General features: G+C 34.1%; 1 protein-coding gene across 3 annotated transcripts in view; it reads left to right on the top strand.

Annotated features, from left to right (window-relative positions):
* FAM184A (family with sequence similarity 184 member A) overlaps nucleotides 1-19,099 on the top strand; it is a 106,499-nt gene that overhangs the window by 68,872 nt on the left and 18,528 nt on the right. For 2 of the 3 annotated variants that reach the window (XM_055311647.1, XM_055311649.1), the window contains 2 exons: nucleotides 8,433-8,474; nucleotides 14,213-14,425. In XM_055311647.1, the coding sequence (XP_055167622.1) occupies nucleotides 8,433-8,474; nucleotides 14,213-14,425 (255 nt within the window). The remainder of the gene's footprint in view (nucleotides 1-8,432; nucleotides 8,475-14,212; nucleotides 14,426-19,099) is intronic. The other variant, XM_055311648.1, reaches the window with a different exon arrangement.

Below are 19,099 nucleotides of genomic sequence, written 5' to 3'. Positions count from 1 at the left end.
AGGCGGCGCTAAATCGCTGAGCCACCCGGGCTGCCCCAGAGTCCTCTTTGATCATACTTTCTACTTGTGATCCTAAAATGTCATCATATATTCCTTCATTTCACCTTTTTCAGGGCAAATTTTATTTTGTGTCCAGTCCAGTGAATTACTATTCTAATTCCTTCATTCAGATCAGTGGACTGAGAAATTTGGGAGACACACAATCATTCAGACATAGAACTGCGGGACTTTGTAGTTTGGGTCTGAATTTCCATTTTGAACTTTGAGGCCCTTATGTAGCTGGTTAAAGCCACTGTGTATATGACACAGTTTTTAGCCTATCTATAATCTAACAGGAGAAGAAGATTTAGTTACAGATACCTACAGTAATGGTCTGGACAGTTTGTACTATAGGAGCAATGATGTGCTGGATCTGGTTCCTACCAGGTCACACAGCTCTGATTGTGTGGAGGCCTTCACAGCCCCATATTCTGGGACATGTTGGTGGCTAACAGATATCCACAGTGAGAGTATTCACACCACAGACAACCAGCACGTACTGCACATCTGCACATCTCTGATTTTTCAGAAAGCTATTACATACTTAGCAATTTACCACTGGGTGGGAGTATAGAGTGACATGGCCAGTGTGATTGGGGAAAATGTCATTAGAGAGGTCAGCTCTAGGGTGACTTTCAAATAGGGTAAGGGATAAACAAATATTTCTACCATTTAACATTTGATTGAATATACTCTTATTTCCCAGGCACTCTGAGGAATACAGAAAAATGAGGTGGGGACAGTTGGGGTGAAACGTCAGTGTGAAAAATTTTGACTTCTGAGCATAGGAGTTCATAGTTCACTCAGTAAGGTATGTGATTGTCAAAGATTTATGGATAGGAGAATAACATGTTGAAAGTTTTATTCTAGGGAGCTTTATGTGGCTGTGATACTGAAGTGAGGGTGAAATGGAGAGATCTCAATATAAATAATCCAAAACATCTGAAACAGAACTCTTGAATACACATGCACCCAACCATCACCCCTCAACCTAAGCCAGATGTTCCTCCTAGTCACTGCCATCCATTTATTGCTCAGCCATCTCTAATCCTCTCTGTCACCCTGTACAGCCAGTCCATCTGCATTTCCTGCTATTCTGCCTTCACCCAGGGTCTGCCCATTTCCCAGTACTTCCTCTGCTACCACCCTAGTCCAAATTATTGCAGTTTTCCCTACACTGTAAATGGAACCTGTATTTGGTCTTCCTGCGTCTTCTCTTGCCCACCTACATATTGTTTCTCAACCAGCTGGAGTGATGCTCTTAAAATATTAAATCGGATCACGTTATTCCCCCGCTTCAAACCTTCCATGTTTAGATTACAATCCATACTTCTGTGGCCTATACCAGCAGCCTTATGATTTGTTTCCTGCCACTCCTTCCCTTCTTTTTCTGGAGTTCTACTGGAAGACTTGGCAGTTCCTGGAACACACACACAAAAACATCCCAAGGTTAATCCATCTCAGGGCCTTTGCTCCTACCAGTCCCTCCACATGGAACTCATTTTCCCCGGATCTTATGGCTTATTCTTTTACTTTCTGCTCAATCTTAACTCTTCAAAAAGATCTTCCTTAACCACTTCCTCTAAAATAGCACCCTCCATCTTTCTGTGTCCTCTTATTCTGCTTTGTATGTCTTCAAAACATTTGTTACTATATAGCATCATGTTGATTCTTTTCCCTTTTAGAATGTAGTTTCATGAGAGCTGGATCTTTATTTGTACTGTTCACTATTGCATACTCAGCTCCCTAAACTGCCTGCCATATAGTAAGCACTCAATAGTTGAATGGTGAAGAAAAACCGAGGCAGAGCACTGAAGAGGAAGTTGTCAGATACATGAAGTACAAATGATTCTGCCCATTTAGAACCTGAATTGAGTTTTTTTCACTGAAAATACAAGAGAAACTATAAGGGAACAAATCATGAAATTTGATGGAATACTTTGGTAAAGGAGAAAGAAATGTTAAAGTTGACTCAGGATTTAAAGCCAGAATAAACATCTGAGACAGGGAAGTCATGAACTACTTAATTGAGGGGATGGTAAGTTTAGTTTTAGACATATTGATTCTACCATCATAGGAAATTTTAGAATTTTTCACACTCATCTAGAAAGGGCAATGACATGAATAAGAAATAGAACATTAAAGTAAGTGCTGTTGATTAAGACCAACTGAGAAGCCAGCTTCTGGAGGTGTTGCACACTGTGTTCTGATTTCTCGACCAGTGCTGTCCAAGATGGTAGCTGCTAGCCACATATGACTGTTGAGCACTTGAAATGGGATTCATCCAAACTGAGATGTCATTGTAAAGGGTATGCTGGGTTTCAAATACTTAGTACAAAAAGTAGATGGAATGTCTGTCTCACTAATATTTTTGTATGCTGTAATCACATGTTGAGATGATAATGTTTTGGATAGATTGGGTTAAATATATGACTAAAAATATTTTTTAAAAATATGGCTATTAAAACCTTTTTAGATTATACACATGGCTCTCAGTGACAATTCTATTAGATAGCACTGATCTGCACTATTTATTTATTTTTTTTAAGATTTTATTTATTTATTCATTCATGAGAGACACAGAGAGAGGCAGAGACCCAGGCAGAGGGAGAAACAGGCTCCATGCAGGGAGCCTGATGTGGGACTTGATTCCCGGTCTCCAGGATCATGCCCTGGGCCAAAGGCAAGTGCTAAACTGCTGAGCCCTCCAGGGATCTCCTGGTCTACACTATTTAGATCACAAAAATTTTGAGTAAGTTTGGCTCAGTGCTGATTCTGCTAGTTGCATTTCTTAACTCTAAAGTTTCATGCTAGGAAGTAAGGAATTCTCTTTAGAAATTGCATTTCTGCCTACTGGAAAAAGATGGTATTTTCATCAGTTTTAATGTTGATTTTAAAAGAATAACAATAATACCTTTTAATGGAAGAATAGATACAAATGGGTTCTGAGGTAGAGATTAGAAAGGGAGCTGGAATCATCTCTTCCCAGCTAACACAAAGACTTTGACCGAGCCCTGAGCAGTGATAGATCAGTGAAGCTGACCTTGAGTTTTCTTAATCGTCTCTGTAGAAATTAGGAGAGCAGGAAACCATGTAGAACAAACATCATAGATCCAGCCTGAGCCCTTGAAAAAGAGATGACTGGAATAAGGAAAAAGGAAGTCAAAGGGAAGAGCAGTGGAAAGAGTGAAGGGAAAAAAAATATGGAGAAAGAGAAGCCAGCTAGAACAAAGAGTGGGAATAGCAGGTTACGACGCTAGAAAATGTGGAATGGAATTAAAGTCTACCAAAAATTAGTCAACATCCATTATTCCTTATACTTCAGTTCCTGGATTCAAAGTTAATATGCAGTATTTTCCTTAGGAAATATGAAGCTTGTTTTTAAACTCTCTTCAGTCAAAAAAATTAATGATCTTATTGTACTTTAACTGTAGTATGTCCTCTTTTATCAGACTTAGTGTTGTTAGTGTTCTTCCTCTTGAGATTTTTTCTTCCAAGATTGATTCTAAATTGTTTTTTCAATTAATTTGCAAATCTAAAAGTGTTTAATTTTCTTTTCCCTACCCAAACCTCCTTCTTTAGAATAAGTTTATCCAGTTGTTAAATTGGTAGCTTTAGGAGAAAAGAGTGAAGAGATGGAACAATGATATCTACAGCTGGCTTTAAAAAGAGATGCTAAAATACTGGGGCGTTCTTAATGTGTACTAAGCATGTATCTATTCTGCAAAATACTATAGTAAGACCTGTGACGAAATGCAGTTTGTGCCTTCAGAGGTAGTAGGACCAGAACACACCTGAAAAACTACTTAAAAACATTTAGACAGCATTGTAGTAACAAATCAACTTAATATATTCCTATTTCATATGACAAATACTAAAAAAGCATTTTGGATCTTAAGTTCATTGGGTATATGATTATAAAGTTATTTTAGATAATCTCTGAGAAAAGTGTAAGAATTATTTAAAGTGATAGCTTGTCTTCATCTTAATTTCATTTATTATATGCCTGTTATTACACTTTAGTTTAAATGTTGAACAATTATTCATGAATTTTTCTTCTGCTTTTGCTTCAGGAGAATTATTAAAGCTGTGATTTTTACTTTCTAAAACTTAGGTTTCTCTTAGTCACTTTTCTGTAGATATAGTAAAACTTGAAATTAATATTAGGGAAAGTACATAATTTGCTTTAAGAAATTACCATATTGTATGCTAAATATTGAATTTTAGAACATTTTATTAGGCTTTAACATATTTTACTTGAATTTCAGTGTAAGATTAGTGTACATGTTATTTCAAGGAAGTTAAAAATTTGATGACATTCCTTGTGTTAGTAAAGAGAATTTTATTCTGTCTTTTGTCATTTGTCAAAAATTTAGTGCTTTTGATACACCATGTAGTGTGCTAGACTCATAATGGAATCATAATGATCTCTGCTTTCCTTGTGCTTATCATCTAGAAAGGAAGGCAAATAGAAATAACAGTTTAACACATTAACTCCTTACTACTGAGGTACACAGCATGTGTACCCTGGGGACCTAACATAGTCTGGGAACTTGGGGAAGGTTTCTTGAACTATGAGATCCTTTACTTAGGATCTGAGAGAGAAGCAGGAGTCAGGCCAAGAGGAGAAGGAAAACAGTATTCTGAGCAGAATGGGGATATATGTGCAAAGGCCCTCAGGCAGCCCCCAAATACCTTTGCTCTGGAGAAAAGAGAATCAGAAGGCTGGGGAGGAGGCAGCATTGGATCACTCAGGGTTTTATTGAGACTTTGTCTAAAGAACAATGAGGAACTGTTGAGAGATTTTAATCAGGAGTGTGAAATATTCATACTCTTAACTTCCAAACTCTGGCTGCAGTATGGAGAATAGACTACAGTGGGACAAGTTAGGTGCCATTCAATGAATATTTTTCCCTCTTGGCAGTTTTTCTTTGTTCTGATTAATATTTTCTGGACAAATATTTAGTATACTCATTAGGTCATTTCTCTTAGAGGATATATTTTTAAATCTTAGAATCTGTTGACCTTGTCAACAGGATTTTTGCATGATACTAGTAGATGTAGTTTTTTCTAAATAACTTTATTCTTTTTAACTGAAATTTCTCTTTACTTTTTATGGGGGAGAGGAAAAGGTAGGGAGTAGCAAAAACTAAATAAGAGTTCATATCATTCATTTAGTCTTAAATAAGCATTTATTGACCTATTTACTTTTTGCCACATACTGTTAGGCACTTTGGATACAACTATGAATAAGACCTGGTCTTTGTCCTCCAAAAGCTGGTAGTTCAGTGGATTTCAATGTTTATATATTAATATGTTTGCAAATTGCAAACGTGTAAAACCTTGTGCTATTTTCTAAATGAATAAACTGATATTTAGAACAATGGGATGACTCCTAAGAGCATATTTTCTTACAAAGTTCTCGATTTCTAATTGCATGCAGCAACTTTTTAAATTATTTTCAGTTTTCTTTCTCACTTATGTCAATGTCTGATTATATTCATCCTTCAAGAAAAGAAATCCTGAAACACATTCAGTAAGTCTTCTATGTTGAGGTGCTATCAATTGAAGAGGATGTCCTGAAGCCCTTTTCACTTATCTCAAAAATTAATAAGAAGCTTAAGATGTTTTAAAACAAATTGATTATTATAGAGGGCATCAGTTTTTATTAACATGGATCTTGCTTATATAGAAAGTTTAACCAAATAATATTTTTGCATACGGATTTTTAGTTCATTCAGTATTCTTTCACACAGACACTTAACTTGAGGGATCTCATCTAGTGTTGTGGCATAAACACCATCTCTATGTCAGTGACTTCCAAAGTTAAATCTCTAGCCTTGACATCTTCACCTGAACTCAAAATCACTTGGTTAGCTAATAGGCATCTCAAATTTCACATGTTTGATTCAGAAATATTGATTGCCTATCACCGTCCCCTAACCCACCATCTTCACTTCTTGGCACTGCTTGTTGCTCAAAACAAAAACTAAAGGTCATCTTTGATTTCTTTTTTCCCTTATCTCCTGTAACCTGTCAATCCTATTTATTCCACCTCCAAAACACCCCAGCTCCAAGTGTTTCCATCTCCCTTAGTAAACACTAGGCCAAGCCACCACTGTAATAGCCTCCTATCCAGTCTCCCCAATTTCACTTTTCTTCATAGCACTCAAAGTAACCTTTTATGATGTAACTGATCTTGCCATTCCCCTCCCAAAGATTCTTTCAAGGTATTTCATTGAATTAAGACTCTTTGTTTTTATTGTCCTAGGCCTTAAGCCATCTGGCCCCTGCAGAAATCACGCATCTCATGTCATCATCACAAACTTACTTTCCCCCCACCACATATACACACATGCACACCTAGTTGCTCCCAGCTCACTTCCACCTCAAGTTCTTTGTGCTAGCTAATTCATGTGCCTGGACACCCTTTCCCCCATTTAGTGGCGGGCTTTTTCATTGATTTTCCAAGTTGAAGCGTCACTTCTTTCAAAAGATCTTTCCTAACAGTCAACCCAGTATCACTTCCAGTCATTTGCTATCACAGCGGTTTTTTATCATAGTTTTTATCATCAACTATTTCTTTAATTTTTTTGTATATTTTTTTTTATTGTCATATTCAACTCTCTATTCACTCTATACTTAGGATATTCCTGGAATTTAATAGTACTCCAATAAAGAATTTAATGAAAAAATAAATCTTACTTTATTTATGTATTAACCAATAAGGGTATTGTGACCCAATAGCGTTAGTGCATGTCCCCATTGCCACAGCCAGGTCTATGATATGAGTCGCCCCAAGGCTCAGCTCAAGGACCATGCCTTTGGTTTAGCTATTTCCATGGCTTGTACCAGTGTGTTGCCAGACACAGTGCCCCTCTGAGTTTAGATTCCAAGTGTTCTAGAATACTTCTGTTGTATAAAATCTAAAATCTAGAATTCCTAAGGGATATCTGACATGCCACTTTACAATCTATCATATTAGCCTACTTTATCAGTTAGCTCAGGAATCCTCAATAACATACATATTTATGTCTGGTAATACTTAAAGAGTGAAAATAAAATCTATTTCATAAGTAAATGCCATACATTTTAAATTAACGTCTAGTACTAGGACAACAGTTCTGAGAAATACAAAGAGATAATACAAAAAAACACAACTGAAAATTCCTCAGGTTTTCATAAATTTTGTGAAGTCTGGAGAAGTATCTTATTAGTATATAAAGAATATTAAGTATGAGAAAGCATAAAGAAAAAGTAAGTAAAATTAATACAACTAATATATATTTAAAAAAGTATGTCTATACAAATTATATATTATGTATTATATATATATAATTCTATGTATTATATATTTATGAGAAACTTTAAATTGAGTAGTTATGGAAGAACCAAATAGAAATTAATCTTTTTTCTCAACTTTCTTTCATAACACTAGTATACTATATTCTAAATTATATTAAATTATTAGAAAAAAAATGATTTACCAGATGAAAAACAAGTTTTAATTTATGACATACCAAGGAATAATATTATGAAAAAAAGAATTCTTTTTTGTCCAAAAATGTGATAAATGTCCAAGTGAAAACTATTTCACAAGAACTTTTCTACTTAAATTTCTAATATAAATTTAAATACCCTTTTATATTTTTGGAAAGCAGAAAAAAATGAGGCAGTTTTAAATGAATTCTCATTTTCCCCCATATTTGGGGAAAGAGAGGGTATATATAGGTTTTTCCAATTGTTTTATATCACTCTCAAAATTGCAATGAACTTCTGAAAAATAAACCCAGACCATAAATAATTTGCTAAATATATCCTAGAAAAAAGAATCGAAAAGATATAAAGGCATTTCTTTCTTCTTTCCCCCAAGTATAAAATCAGATTATTATTAAATGTTCATATTTTAATGATTAACTCATATTTATTTTTGGCCCCCAAATTATGCAGTTAGTGTTTCAGTTCTCATCTGCTCATTTCTCTTGAGAAATCTGTCATGAGCATACCATACCAGTAGTGAGTATAATGCTTTGAAACATTATATTTTAGATTTCTAAGAGGAACTTAGAACAGTAATATTTCTTTTAGGTCCTTCAATAACCATTATCTTTTCAACTGAACTCTGTTTTATATGTAATGGCCTTCAATATTTTTCATAGGTAAGTCTGCCATCCCACAGGCATCAGATACTGTTTTAAGGGACTACAGAAAATTTAGATTGTGTCTTAAATTTTTTTTGTCTAATTCCTTTCTCAGAACTGTTTTCAATTTATTTTTTCTTGAGCATATTATAATTAATGTCCTGTGTTTTACTCTTCCTTTTAGATCCCTCTTTCTTTCACTTAGTTGATTTCTGAATGTTTCCCTTTATTCTTTTGATCTTTTCTTCCTAGCGGCACTCTCTGGGTGAAGCTTTGCATAAATCTATCAACAATGTAAGTGAGCGGCACTTACAGTTTGTACACAGGGGCATGTTGCACTTTTGATTTTGCATAAATATTATCACTGCTTTAAAGTTTTAACTTATATAAAAAATACACTTCAGCATTCACTAACTTATGTTTTTGTATATGGGTAACAAAAGCTTCTAACTTTCAGCCATTCATTTGTGTATGTGCATACATCTACCACATTGTATTAATGGGCATATTTTTGTTATATAAAGTCAAGCAAGATTTTACCCCTCAAACATAAAATTCATTATTTAAATGTTTACTTTGAAAAATATTTTTGAAAACTATTAACTATTTGTCGTAACAGTGGATAAATATAAATATGTTTTCTTTGGTTAAACTAGTTTATTTTGTGAGAAAGTAGTAATAAACAAGTAATAGTTGTGAAGGTTCATGAGATTCAGAACATATCTTACATTTTGATGTTGTAATTATTAAAAGACCAGTAAAATGAAGTAAATCCCTTTTCTAAGAACTGGCAAAGCTATTGTTCTTACTAAAATATACAGAAATTAAGCTTCAAAGTAATATTCCAATGTAAACACTCATTTAAAAATTTTTCATATGTAATATGAAGATTAAAAAATGAGATTTTTTTTTTACCATACCCAACGTTGTTCTTTAAAATAACAGAACTGAACATCTTTGAATATTTTTCTTGATATCCTAGGGCCGAGGTCTGCAGACATTTTCTGTAAAAGGCCAGATGGTAATAAATACTTTTGGCCTTGTGAGCCATGCAGTTTCTCTGGCAATTGTTGGACTTTGCTGTTGTACAATGAAAGTGCCATAGACAATATGTGAATGAATCTGTGTAGTTATGTTCCAATAAAAATTATTTTACAACAACAGGCTGCAGTTTGCCAACTCCTGTCTTAGGAGAATCAAAGTTTGAGATGTTCTGTGAAATTTTGATACTTCTGGAGTAAAACTATTTCCTCATACCTCTCTAAATTCTTTTTACTATGCAAGAAAAGAACATTTTATCTATTTTCAATATTAAACTTTGCTTTCTATATAAAAAATAATCAGAAATACGTGAATAAAGAGATGCCTGGCTGGTTCAGTAAGTAGAGCATGCAACTCTTGAGGTTGTGAGTTTGAGCCTCACATTAGGTGGAGAGATTACTTAAAAACATGAATACATTTAACACCATTTAAAAATATATTTAAGAATAAGCAACAAAGATATTCCAATGTTGGTGAAATAAGGCTACATTTAGAAATTCACATATAGTAAGAATTTGGGCATGATCACTATATTAAACCAGACTTTTTGACCTATGTACTAATTGGGATAGGAGTAAGAACCCAAATAAGGTAAGATTATTATCAGAATTAATTGTACTTCAGAATACTTGTGACAGCATAGTCACCTTTTCTTAAATAATTATAAATTAAAAAAAAACTTTAAATTGAAGTTAAATCATTAATAACTAAAATGGGAATGCCTTGATTCCTCTCTTATGAAAAAACTAAAAGGGGTGGTGACACGATAAAATCCTCATTAATTTCCTTTTGTAACATCATAGTCATGAGGATCAGCTCTTCTATTCTGTCATCAGAATAACAAACAAAATATAACCCTGTCAGTGGTGTTGTGCAGAGTGAGCATCTACCCACTCCCTCCACACATTCTTTCCCAGCCTTCCATGCAAGAAATTTTCAGCTATATATTGCTTTGTTCTAAAATACAAGTGGTTATTGATAGCTTTGCCCTTTATAAAAGCTTTCTAATTTTTTTTCAACGAAGAATGAGAGGGTGATTGAAAATATATTACAGAAATATCTTAACGTTAAGTAGGTATTGTTGGTGATTCTTAATAAATTCAGTTTAGAGGTTTTTCTTAGAAAAATACCAAGAAATTTCTCAGAATGGTCATAATTTCCCTAAGCTTAAATTGACGTTCTTAGCTCAACTCTTCAAAAATAGCAAATTAGTGGTTAAAGGGGGGGGGAGGATTAAAATATTCAAGGACCTTCAAACATTTTATATGAACATTTGTATAAGTTGTTGACATAGTAATAAATTATCCTTACTGTCCTCTAAGCCTGTGTTAGCTGTTTTTAATGTTGCTTTATATATTTGAAAGTATTGAACTGAATATCATATGGTTTAGACTTTCTAAGAATTTGTGTTGACCTTTCCTATCAAAATTGATAAGTACTTTGGCTTAACATAACTCCATGTCCCATGGTAACATCCTATTGTATCCAGTACCTCAAATTTGACTCATTTTCTATTTTGAGGGTGTTTTTTCATGCACCACTGTGATGGCACAGAATCTTTGTGAAACTGCCCCGTAGGAAATTGGTGAAGCTTTCCTTTCTCCAGAAAAATGTATCCATATGTTTTTAATTTTTGTCTTTCTGAAATTCTTACACTGTATTTTCAAAAAGACATCAGTGTTTTAAGTTTAAAATTGTTTACAAAGTATCTTGTACCTAGACTATATTATATGACTCATATCCAACACATTTGATTTTTTTTAAATGAAGATAAATTTGTTTTTGAAATAAGGATTCATCTGATTTATTATTTGAAACCAACAAAATAAAAAGCATTAAAATTTAAAATTATAGGACGCCTGGGTGGCTCAGTGGTTGAGCATCTTCTTTGGCTCAGTTCATGATCCCACGGTCTCACGATTGAGTCCCACATCAGGCTCCCTGCATGGAACCTGCTTCTCCCTCTGCCTCTGCCTCTCTCCCTGTGTCTCTCATTAATAAATAAATAAAATCTTTAAAAAAATTTTAAATTAAAACAAATATATAGAAACTAATATACTACATACTTTGAACATATAATTTGAATAACCATTTTCACTCATTTATTCAAATACCTTTCTATAATTCTGTAATAAAAGTACTGATCAAGATTGCCCAAACTATTTGACAGTCTATCTTTCTTCTCTTTTATTTTGAATTAGTGAAATCTTATATTAATATGTATTTCCATATCCATAAAGTATTCTAAAGTCAGCTGTTTAAATTATAGCTATAAAACATTAGTTCATTTTACATTGCTTTGCTCATTATTTGTTTTAAAGTGTCATGTAATTTTCATGTTGAATGATGCAGTGCTACTAATTTATTTATAAAATGAAAATAAGTTTTGATGTTGCATTGCATGATAAAGGCTTTCTGCATATAGTTCATGTTATGTTCTTGAGCATGAATCCAGATATTTTAGATAGCTTTAATATTAATTTGGTGTGCTTTCAAAGTTACTAATACAGAATATCTAAACTAAGTATATGTGAACACTACATTGCATGATAATGTCTTTTTGCATATACTTTATATTTTATCCAGTATAGTTACAAAGATTAATCTTATATCCTAAAAAGAAAACTAATACTTTGGAATTCTTTCAAGGTAAAGTATATTAAGTGTAAAATATTAAGTAAAATATTTAACTTAAGTGCATTTTATGTAAGCTAGAAAGGTTTGAAAGTGTGCTTAGATTTTAAATATCTATTATATTACTATGGTACCTCATTTTCAATATTATATTTCCATGTAAATTTCATCCTTAAATAGTTAAAGTGTGAGTCAGTTGTAGTCAGATTAACATGTAAAAGAGTTCTTTCTGATGCAGTTTTTGAAGTGGGTATTGCAGAAAATGAGCTACATTGCTATAAACTGGTTGGCTACTTACTAAACTAAGTGCACACTTAACTGGAGTACTGGACCCAGGGCTACTATTAGTGCATGTGGTACCTGTGTACAAATTGGAAAAACGTGGGCCTTTTCTTTGAGTTGATGCAGGTGCCTATCAAGGTAGACACTTTAGTGAGCAGTTTGTTCACTGAATGGATTTTAGTCCTTACTTGGCCAGAGGCCAATTAATAGTTTTAACAATATCAATCATTATAATACCAATCATATTCTATATGTAGCATAGTCTTTTCCTAACGTTCCTGTATATGTTCTAACAAGTTGTCACTAGAGACAAGGCAGTCACGTGGGTCCCCACACTGGGTCCCCATCAACGGTTGAACTTGGGAAGAGAGTGGGTAGGCAGGTACCGTTTCTATTTCAAGGACAACTAACTGGGAAGAAAATGACCCTACCAATTACACATTAGTGTTCACAAACACATTTCTGTTGCCTTTTACCCTTTTATGATTTTCTTTTAGGTTATCTTCAATATTCATTTCATCTTGATTTTCTTTGCATAAAATGTTGAGAAGTCACACAGTATAATTTGTCTTAGTCTTCCTACTCTATAAGTATGGCCTAAGCTGTTGTTGCAGCATTTCCCTTATTTTCTCTTATTTTCTGCATCTCTGGGGATTCTCCACCCATTTTCTTTCCCAAGCCCCTTCTCCTTTGTGAAACATCTGAGGCATCCTATATCCTTCCATCAATCAAAAGAAAATCTTTTCCATTTGCAAAAAACTACAGTTTCCTCTCTCCCTCAGCCTTCTTGGCCACAGAGATAGTTTTTACTTGTATATAAAGACATATAGCATCTTATTATCTAATTATGGAACACATTTGACAACTTTTATCTGATTCTATGTTCCTCTTAGCTTCAGACTTCTATTAGAATATGGTTGTTTAGTTCCAAGTTAGTTTCCTGTTTATGAGAAAACAGAGATTAAATGGTTATATGAAATGTATATGTGAACATATATATACCTACACATGTGTTTTGTGCTTTTATTCTTTAAAAGGGACTTCATTTTAAGTATTTTAAAACACCCAGAAGCAATGCAGACATATTAATGGTGATGTCTGTGTGCAAAAGGAGTAATAAATCAGTTCTGCATATTTAAAGAAGAGTACCTGTCATTGTGAGGATATAAGCTGTGGGATGTTTGTGGCTTTTAAAAAAGCTTGAAGGTTTGCAAATCCTTTGAATTATGTCAAGATTCCAAAGTGCTTATTTATATAAGCATTCTAAATTATAAATGGATAAATCTTAAAGAGTAATTTTTAAATTCTCAAATAACCTTAAGTTAACATTTATTGAGCACTTACTACATGCCAGGGCTGTTGTAAGTGAACCATTTGTAGTAACACTCTTCAACTCACACAGCTAAAGTGGCAGAGCTAGGATTTTAACTCAGAGCCCACATTCGTAACTACTAAACCTTACCACCTCACAAATAAGCAGTTTGACATTTTATTTGTCTCCTTGAAGTCACCATAACCTAGTAAGTGTATTAACATTAGTTGTGTTTTTATTTCATATTCTGAATTTTTATTGCAGTGTAACATAGGTGTTCACTGTATTTCCAAATGTGGGCTACAGTGTTCTATAGCGAATTCATAACACCCTTTTTTTTAAAATATTTTTTTAAATTTTTATTTATTTATGACAGTCACAGAGAGAGAGAGAGAGGCAGAGACACAGGCAGAGGGAGAAGCAGGCTCCATGCACCGGAAGCCCGACGTGGGATTCGATCCCGGGTCTCCAGGATCGCGCCCTGGGCCAAAGGCAGGCGCCAAACCGCTGCGCCACCCAGGGATCCCATAACTTAACACCCTTAAAAGAGTCTATTTTAGGATAATTACTAAAAATAGAATTAAAAGTGATGATATGTAATTATTAAATATCTATGATATGTTGTAAAACATTTTAGGTGGATACTTAGTGAAGGCAATTATTTTACTATAGTTAATATCTTTGAAATGCTTTTTTCCTTAGATGGCAATTTGTGAAATATGCCTTGTAATTATTCTTCATTGTGTACCATTCTGTGGCATAGATTTCCTTGCTGAAACAGAATCTGGAGATGCAGCTTTCCCAGTCTCAGACTTCTTTGCAGCAACTGCAAGCCCAATTTACACAAGAACGACAACGACTTACACAAGAGCTTGAAGAATTAGAGGAGCAACATCAACAGAGACATAAATCTTTAAAAGAAGCACACGTCCTTGCATTTCAAACTATGGAAGAAGAAAAGGAAAAGGAACAAAGAGTAAGTTTAATGTGATACATGTTCAAAGGTAATCCAACAGCCTAATAATTATTAACCTTCAAATTCTTAAGAATTCATTTTTTGCCTCCAAGCTATGTATTGCTTTATTTCATTGTGTTTTCTAGAACTTGACTTCTGAGGGTCAGAGTGATTAAACATACACACCAGTTACGCTGAATAATGCTGACATTTTATTTGTTTCCCAACATAATTCCAAGTTCATTATGAGACTAATACACCATCTGGTTTATCATATGATTAACAGTGATTAAATAAATTTAGCATAGTCCTGAGCTGTAACCACTAAAATCACTTAGTACTATTCTGGACTTTTATTAATAATCTCTCATCAGATTTTTAATTTTTCTCTTTCAGGCTGGATCTACAAAAGACATATTTATCCAAGGAATTTATATTTTTTTATCCCACATTTTTTTCCTTACATTTTTTCCCTTAATTTTTTTAAATATTTTATTTACTCATGAAAGACACAGAGTCAGAGACAACAGGCAACCCATAGGAAGCCTGGTACAGGACTTGATCCCAGGACCCTGGGATCACGACCTGAGCCAAAGGCAGATGCTCAACCACTGAGCCACCCAGGTGCCCCACTTTTCCCCCCTTATATATAAAATTTACAATGAAATGAAATTTAGAAACATTTTAAAAATAGTACCTTTTCCTATATACAGCCCCAAAGGCTATGTGAAAAGTAGTGAAACAGACAAGTCATTCAGGAGAGATTTAAATCAAATAGATACATTATTGGGTTAATCAAATTGTATGCCAGAATCTTCCCATATCCCTTACTTTTTTCTCTGTGAAAACACTAGTTTGGCATAGTCTTACTGTGATTAATTTTGGTTCAGTTTATTTCTTTACACTGTATTTTTCAGCTTCTTCTAAGGACCTTATAATTAAGGTAAAGATTCAATAGAAAAACAAAGTTTTACTAACAATAATTTTCACTATACATAGTTATTACCGATATAGGTTGCTTTTAATCCTTTATTTGGGTACAGACAACTATTTTAAGAAGTGGTATGCTATAAAAAATTATTAAAACAAAAAAGTCATATTCCTTTAAAAATAACTGCCTATACAGTAAGTTGTGATCTTTTGATCTTGTCTAGAAAGATAAGGAAGTTTCTTTGGTTAAAAATTAGGCCTTATTTCCACTATCCCTGATTATTATAGATGCAAAAACTGTTAAAATATTAACAAACCAAACTTAACAATACATTGAAAATAATCTGTACACCATGATCAAATGGGATTTATTCCAGGGATACAAGGATGGTTCTAGACCTGCAAGTCAGTGTAGTTACTACGTTAATAAATGAAGGGTAAAAAAAAAAAAAAAAATCACATGATCATCTCAATAGATGTAGGAAAAGCATTTGACAAAATTCAACATTCATGATAGAAAGTCTCAAAAGAGTGGGTATAAAAAGAATCTGCTTCAATGTATTAAAGCCCACACATGACAAACCCACAGCTAACATACTTAACAATGAAAAGCTAAAAGCTTTTCCTCTAAGACCAAGACAAGGAAGCCCATTCTTGCCACTTTTATTCAACATAGCCACAGCAATCAGACAAGAAAAATAAAGAAATGGCATCCAAATTGATAAGGAAGAAGTAAAGCTATCACTATTTGCAGATGACATGATACCTTATACAGAAAACCCATCACATCAATAAGAGAAAAGATAACCATATGATCATATCAAGAGATGTAGGAAAAGCATTTGACAAAATATAAAACTGATTCACAATAAAAACCTTCAACAAAGTTGGTTTAGAGGAAACCTACCTCAACATAATAAAGGCTACATATGAAAAACCCACAGCTAACACCCAAAATGGGGAAAAACAAAGCTTTTACTCTAAGGCCAGGAACAAGACAAGGATATCTGCTCTCACCACTTTTATAGTATAGTACTGGAAGTCCTAGCCACAGGAGTCAGACAACAACAAGAAATAATAGGGATCCAAATTGGGAAGGAAGAAGTAAAACTTACTATTTGCAGATGATATGATATGGTGTATATATGAGATACTGTATAGTGAAAACATGAATGACCACCAAAAAACTGCTAGAATTGATAAATGAATTTAGTAAAATCATAGGATACAAAATTAATGTGGAGAAATCCGTTGCATTTCTATACACTAATAATGAAATAGCAGAAAATGAAAGTAAGAAAACAATACTATTTATAATTTACCAAAAGTAATAAGATAGGAATAAACCTAACTGAAGACATGAGAGACCTATTCTCTGAAAACTTTAAAACACTGATGAAAGAAACCGAAGATGACACAGAGAAATGGAAAGACATTCCAAATGCTCCTGGATTGTAAGAACAAATGTTAAAATATCTATACTGCCCAAAGCAATCTGCACATCTAATGCAATCCCTATCAAAATACCAACAGCATTTTTCACAGAACTAGAATAAACATTCCTAAAATTTGTATGGAATCACAAAAGATCCCAGATAGCCATACAGTCTTGAAAAAAGCAAAGCAAATGTGGAGGCATCACAATTCCAGATATCAAATTATATTACAAAACTGTGGTAATCAAAACATTTTGGAACTGGCATAAAAATAGACACACAGATATATGGAACAGAATAGAATTCCAGAAATAAACCCAAAAATGGTCATTTAAGCTTTGACAAAGCAGGCAAGAATATCCAATGGGAAAATGTCTTTTCAGCAAATGGTGTTGGGAAAAACTGGACCACTTTATTACACCATACATAAAAATAAATTAAAAATGAATTAAAGAGCTAAATGTGAGACCTGAAACCATAACAATCCCAAAAGAGCCGTGGCAGTTTTTTTCTAGATAGGTTCCCTGAGGCAAAGGATACAAAAGCAAAAATAAACTCTTAAGACTACATCAAAAAAGGAAGCTTCTGGGGATCCCTGGGTGGTGCAGCGGTTTGGCGCTTGCCTTTGGCCCAGGGCGCGATCCTGGAGACCCGGGATCGAATCCCACGTCGGGCTCCCGGTGCATGGAGCCTGCTTCTCCCTCTGCCTATGTTTCTGCCTCTCTCTCTCTCACTGTGTGACTATCATTAAAAAAAAATAAAAATAAAAAAATAAAAAAAGGTAGCTTCTGCACAATGAAGGAAACACTGAATGGGAGAAGATATTTACAAGTGACATATCTGATAAAGGATTAATATGTAAAATTTATAAAGAACTTATGTAACTCAACACCCAAGAAACAAATAATCTAATTAAAAATGGGCAGAAGACATGAACAGACATTTCTCCAAAAAGACATCCAGATGGCCAATAGATCCATGGAAAGATGCTCAATGTCACTTATCAGAGAAATGCCAACCAAAATTAGAATGAGGTATCACTTCACGCCTGCCAGAAGGGCTAAAATCAGTGACACAGGAAACAACTGGTGTTAGCAAGGATGTGGAGAAAAAGGAACTCTCTTGCTCTGGTGGTAGAAATGCAACCTGGTGCAGCCACTATGGAAACCCAGTATGGAGTTTCCTCAGAAAGTTAAAAATAGAACTACCCTATAATCTGACAATTGCACTATTAGGTATTTACCCAAAGAATACAAAAACTAATTCAGAGGGATACATTCACCCCCATGTTTACAGCAGTATTATTTAAAATAGACAAGATATGGTAGCAGGCTAAGTATCCATCAATAGATAAATTAGATAATGAAGATGTAGTATCTACACCTACAATGGAATATTACTCAGTCATGAAAAAGAATCGCAATTTTGCCATTTGTAACAACATGGATCACTTAGGGGGAATTATACAAAGTGAAGTAAGTTAGAGAAAGGCAAATACCGTATTTCACTTATATGCAGAAATTTTTAAAAGCAAAACAAATGAACAAACAAAGCCTAAATAGACTTAATAAATACAGAGAACAAACTGGTGGTTGCCAGAGGGGAGGTGGTGGGGGGATGGGCAAAATAGGTGACAGGGATTAAGAGGTACAAATTTTCAGTTATAAAACCAGACATGGGGATGTACAGCACAGGGAATGTAGTCAGTACTATTGTAATAACTTTGTATGGTGACAGATGAAACTAGACAGTCATGGTAATGATTTCGTGGAGTTTATAATTTTTTTTAAATTTTTATTTATTTATGATAGTCACACAGAATGAGAGAGAGAGAGAGGCAGAGACATAGGCAGAGGGAGAAGCAGGCTCCATGCACCGGGAGCCCGATGTGGGATTCGATCCCGGGTCTCCAGGATCGCGCCCTGGGCCAAAGACAGGCGCAAAACCGCTGCGCCACCCAGGGATCCCTCGTGGAGTTTATAAATGTTGAATCGTTTTGTTATATATCTGAACCTAATACTGTATGTCAACTGTACTTTAATACAGCACATACACACAACTAGGCTTGATTGGTATATAACCTATTCATTGATATCATTTGTGAATTAGAACATGTAAGCTCTCGTATCAGTACTTTAATTTTACGCATTTAGTCTCTTTTCAAAAGAAATCAGAACCTACAATTTTATTGTTCTCATTAGGTAGTCAAGCTACCTATGTAACTAACGTCTAAACTAAAAGTCTTTTACTATATTTAAAGAAACCTATGCCTTACTTTTCAGAAATAAAACACTTAAGAAACAGTGTAAGTAGCCAAATATTAATTTAT

This window comes from Nyctereutes procyonoides, unplaced genomic scaffold (genome assembly GCF_905146905.1).
Source record: "Nyctereutes procyonoides isolate TBG_1078 unplaced genomic scaffold, NYPRO_anot_genome, whole genome shotgun sequence".
Lineage (NCBI taxonomy): Eukaryota > Metazoa > Chordata > Mammalia > Carnivora > Canidae > Nyctereutes > Nyctereutes procyonoides.
Note: the sequence above shows the minus strand (reverse complement) of the source record. Positions and strands in the feature narration are given on the sequence as shown.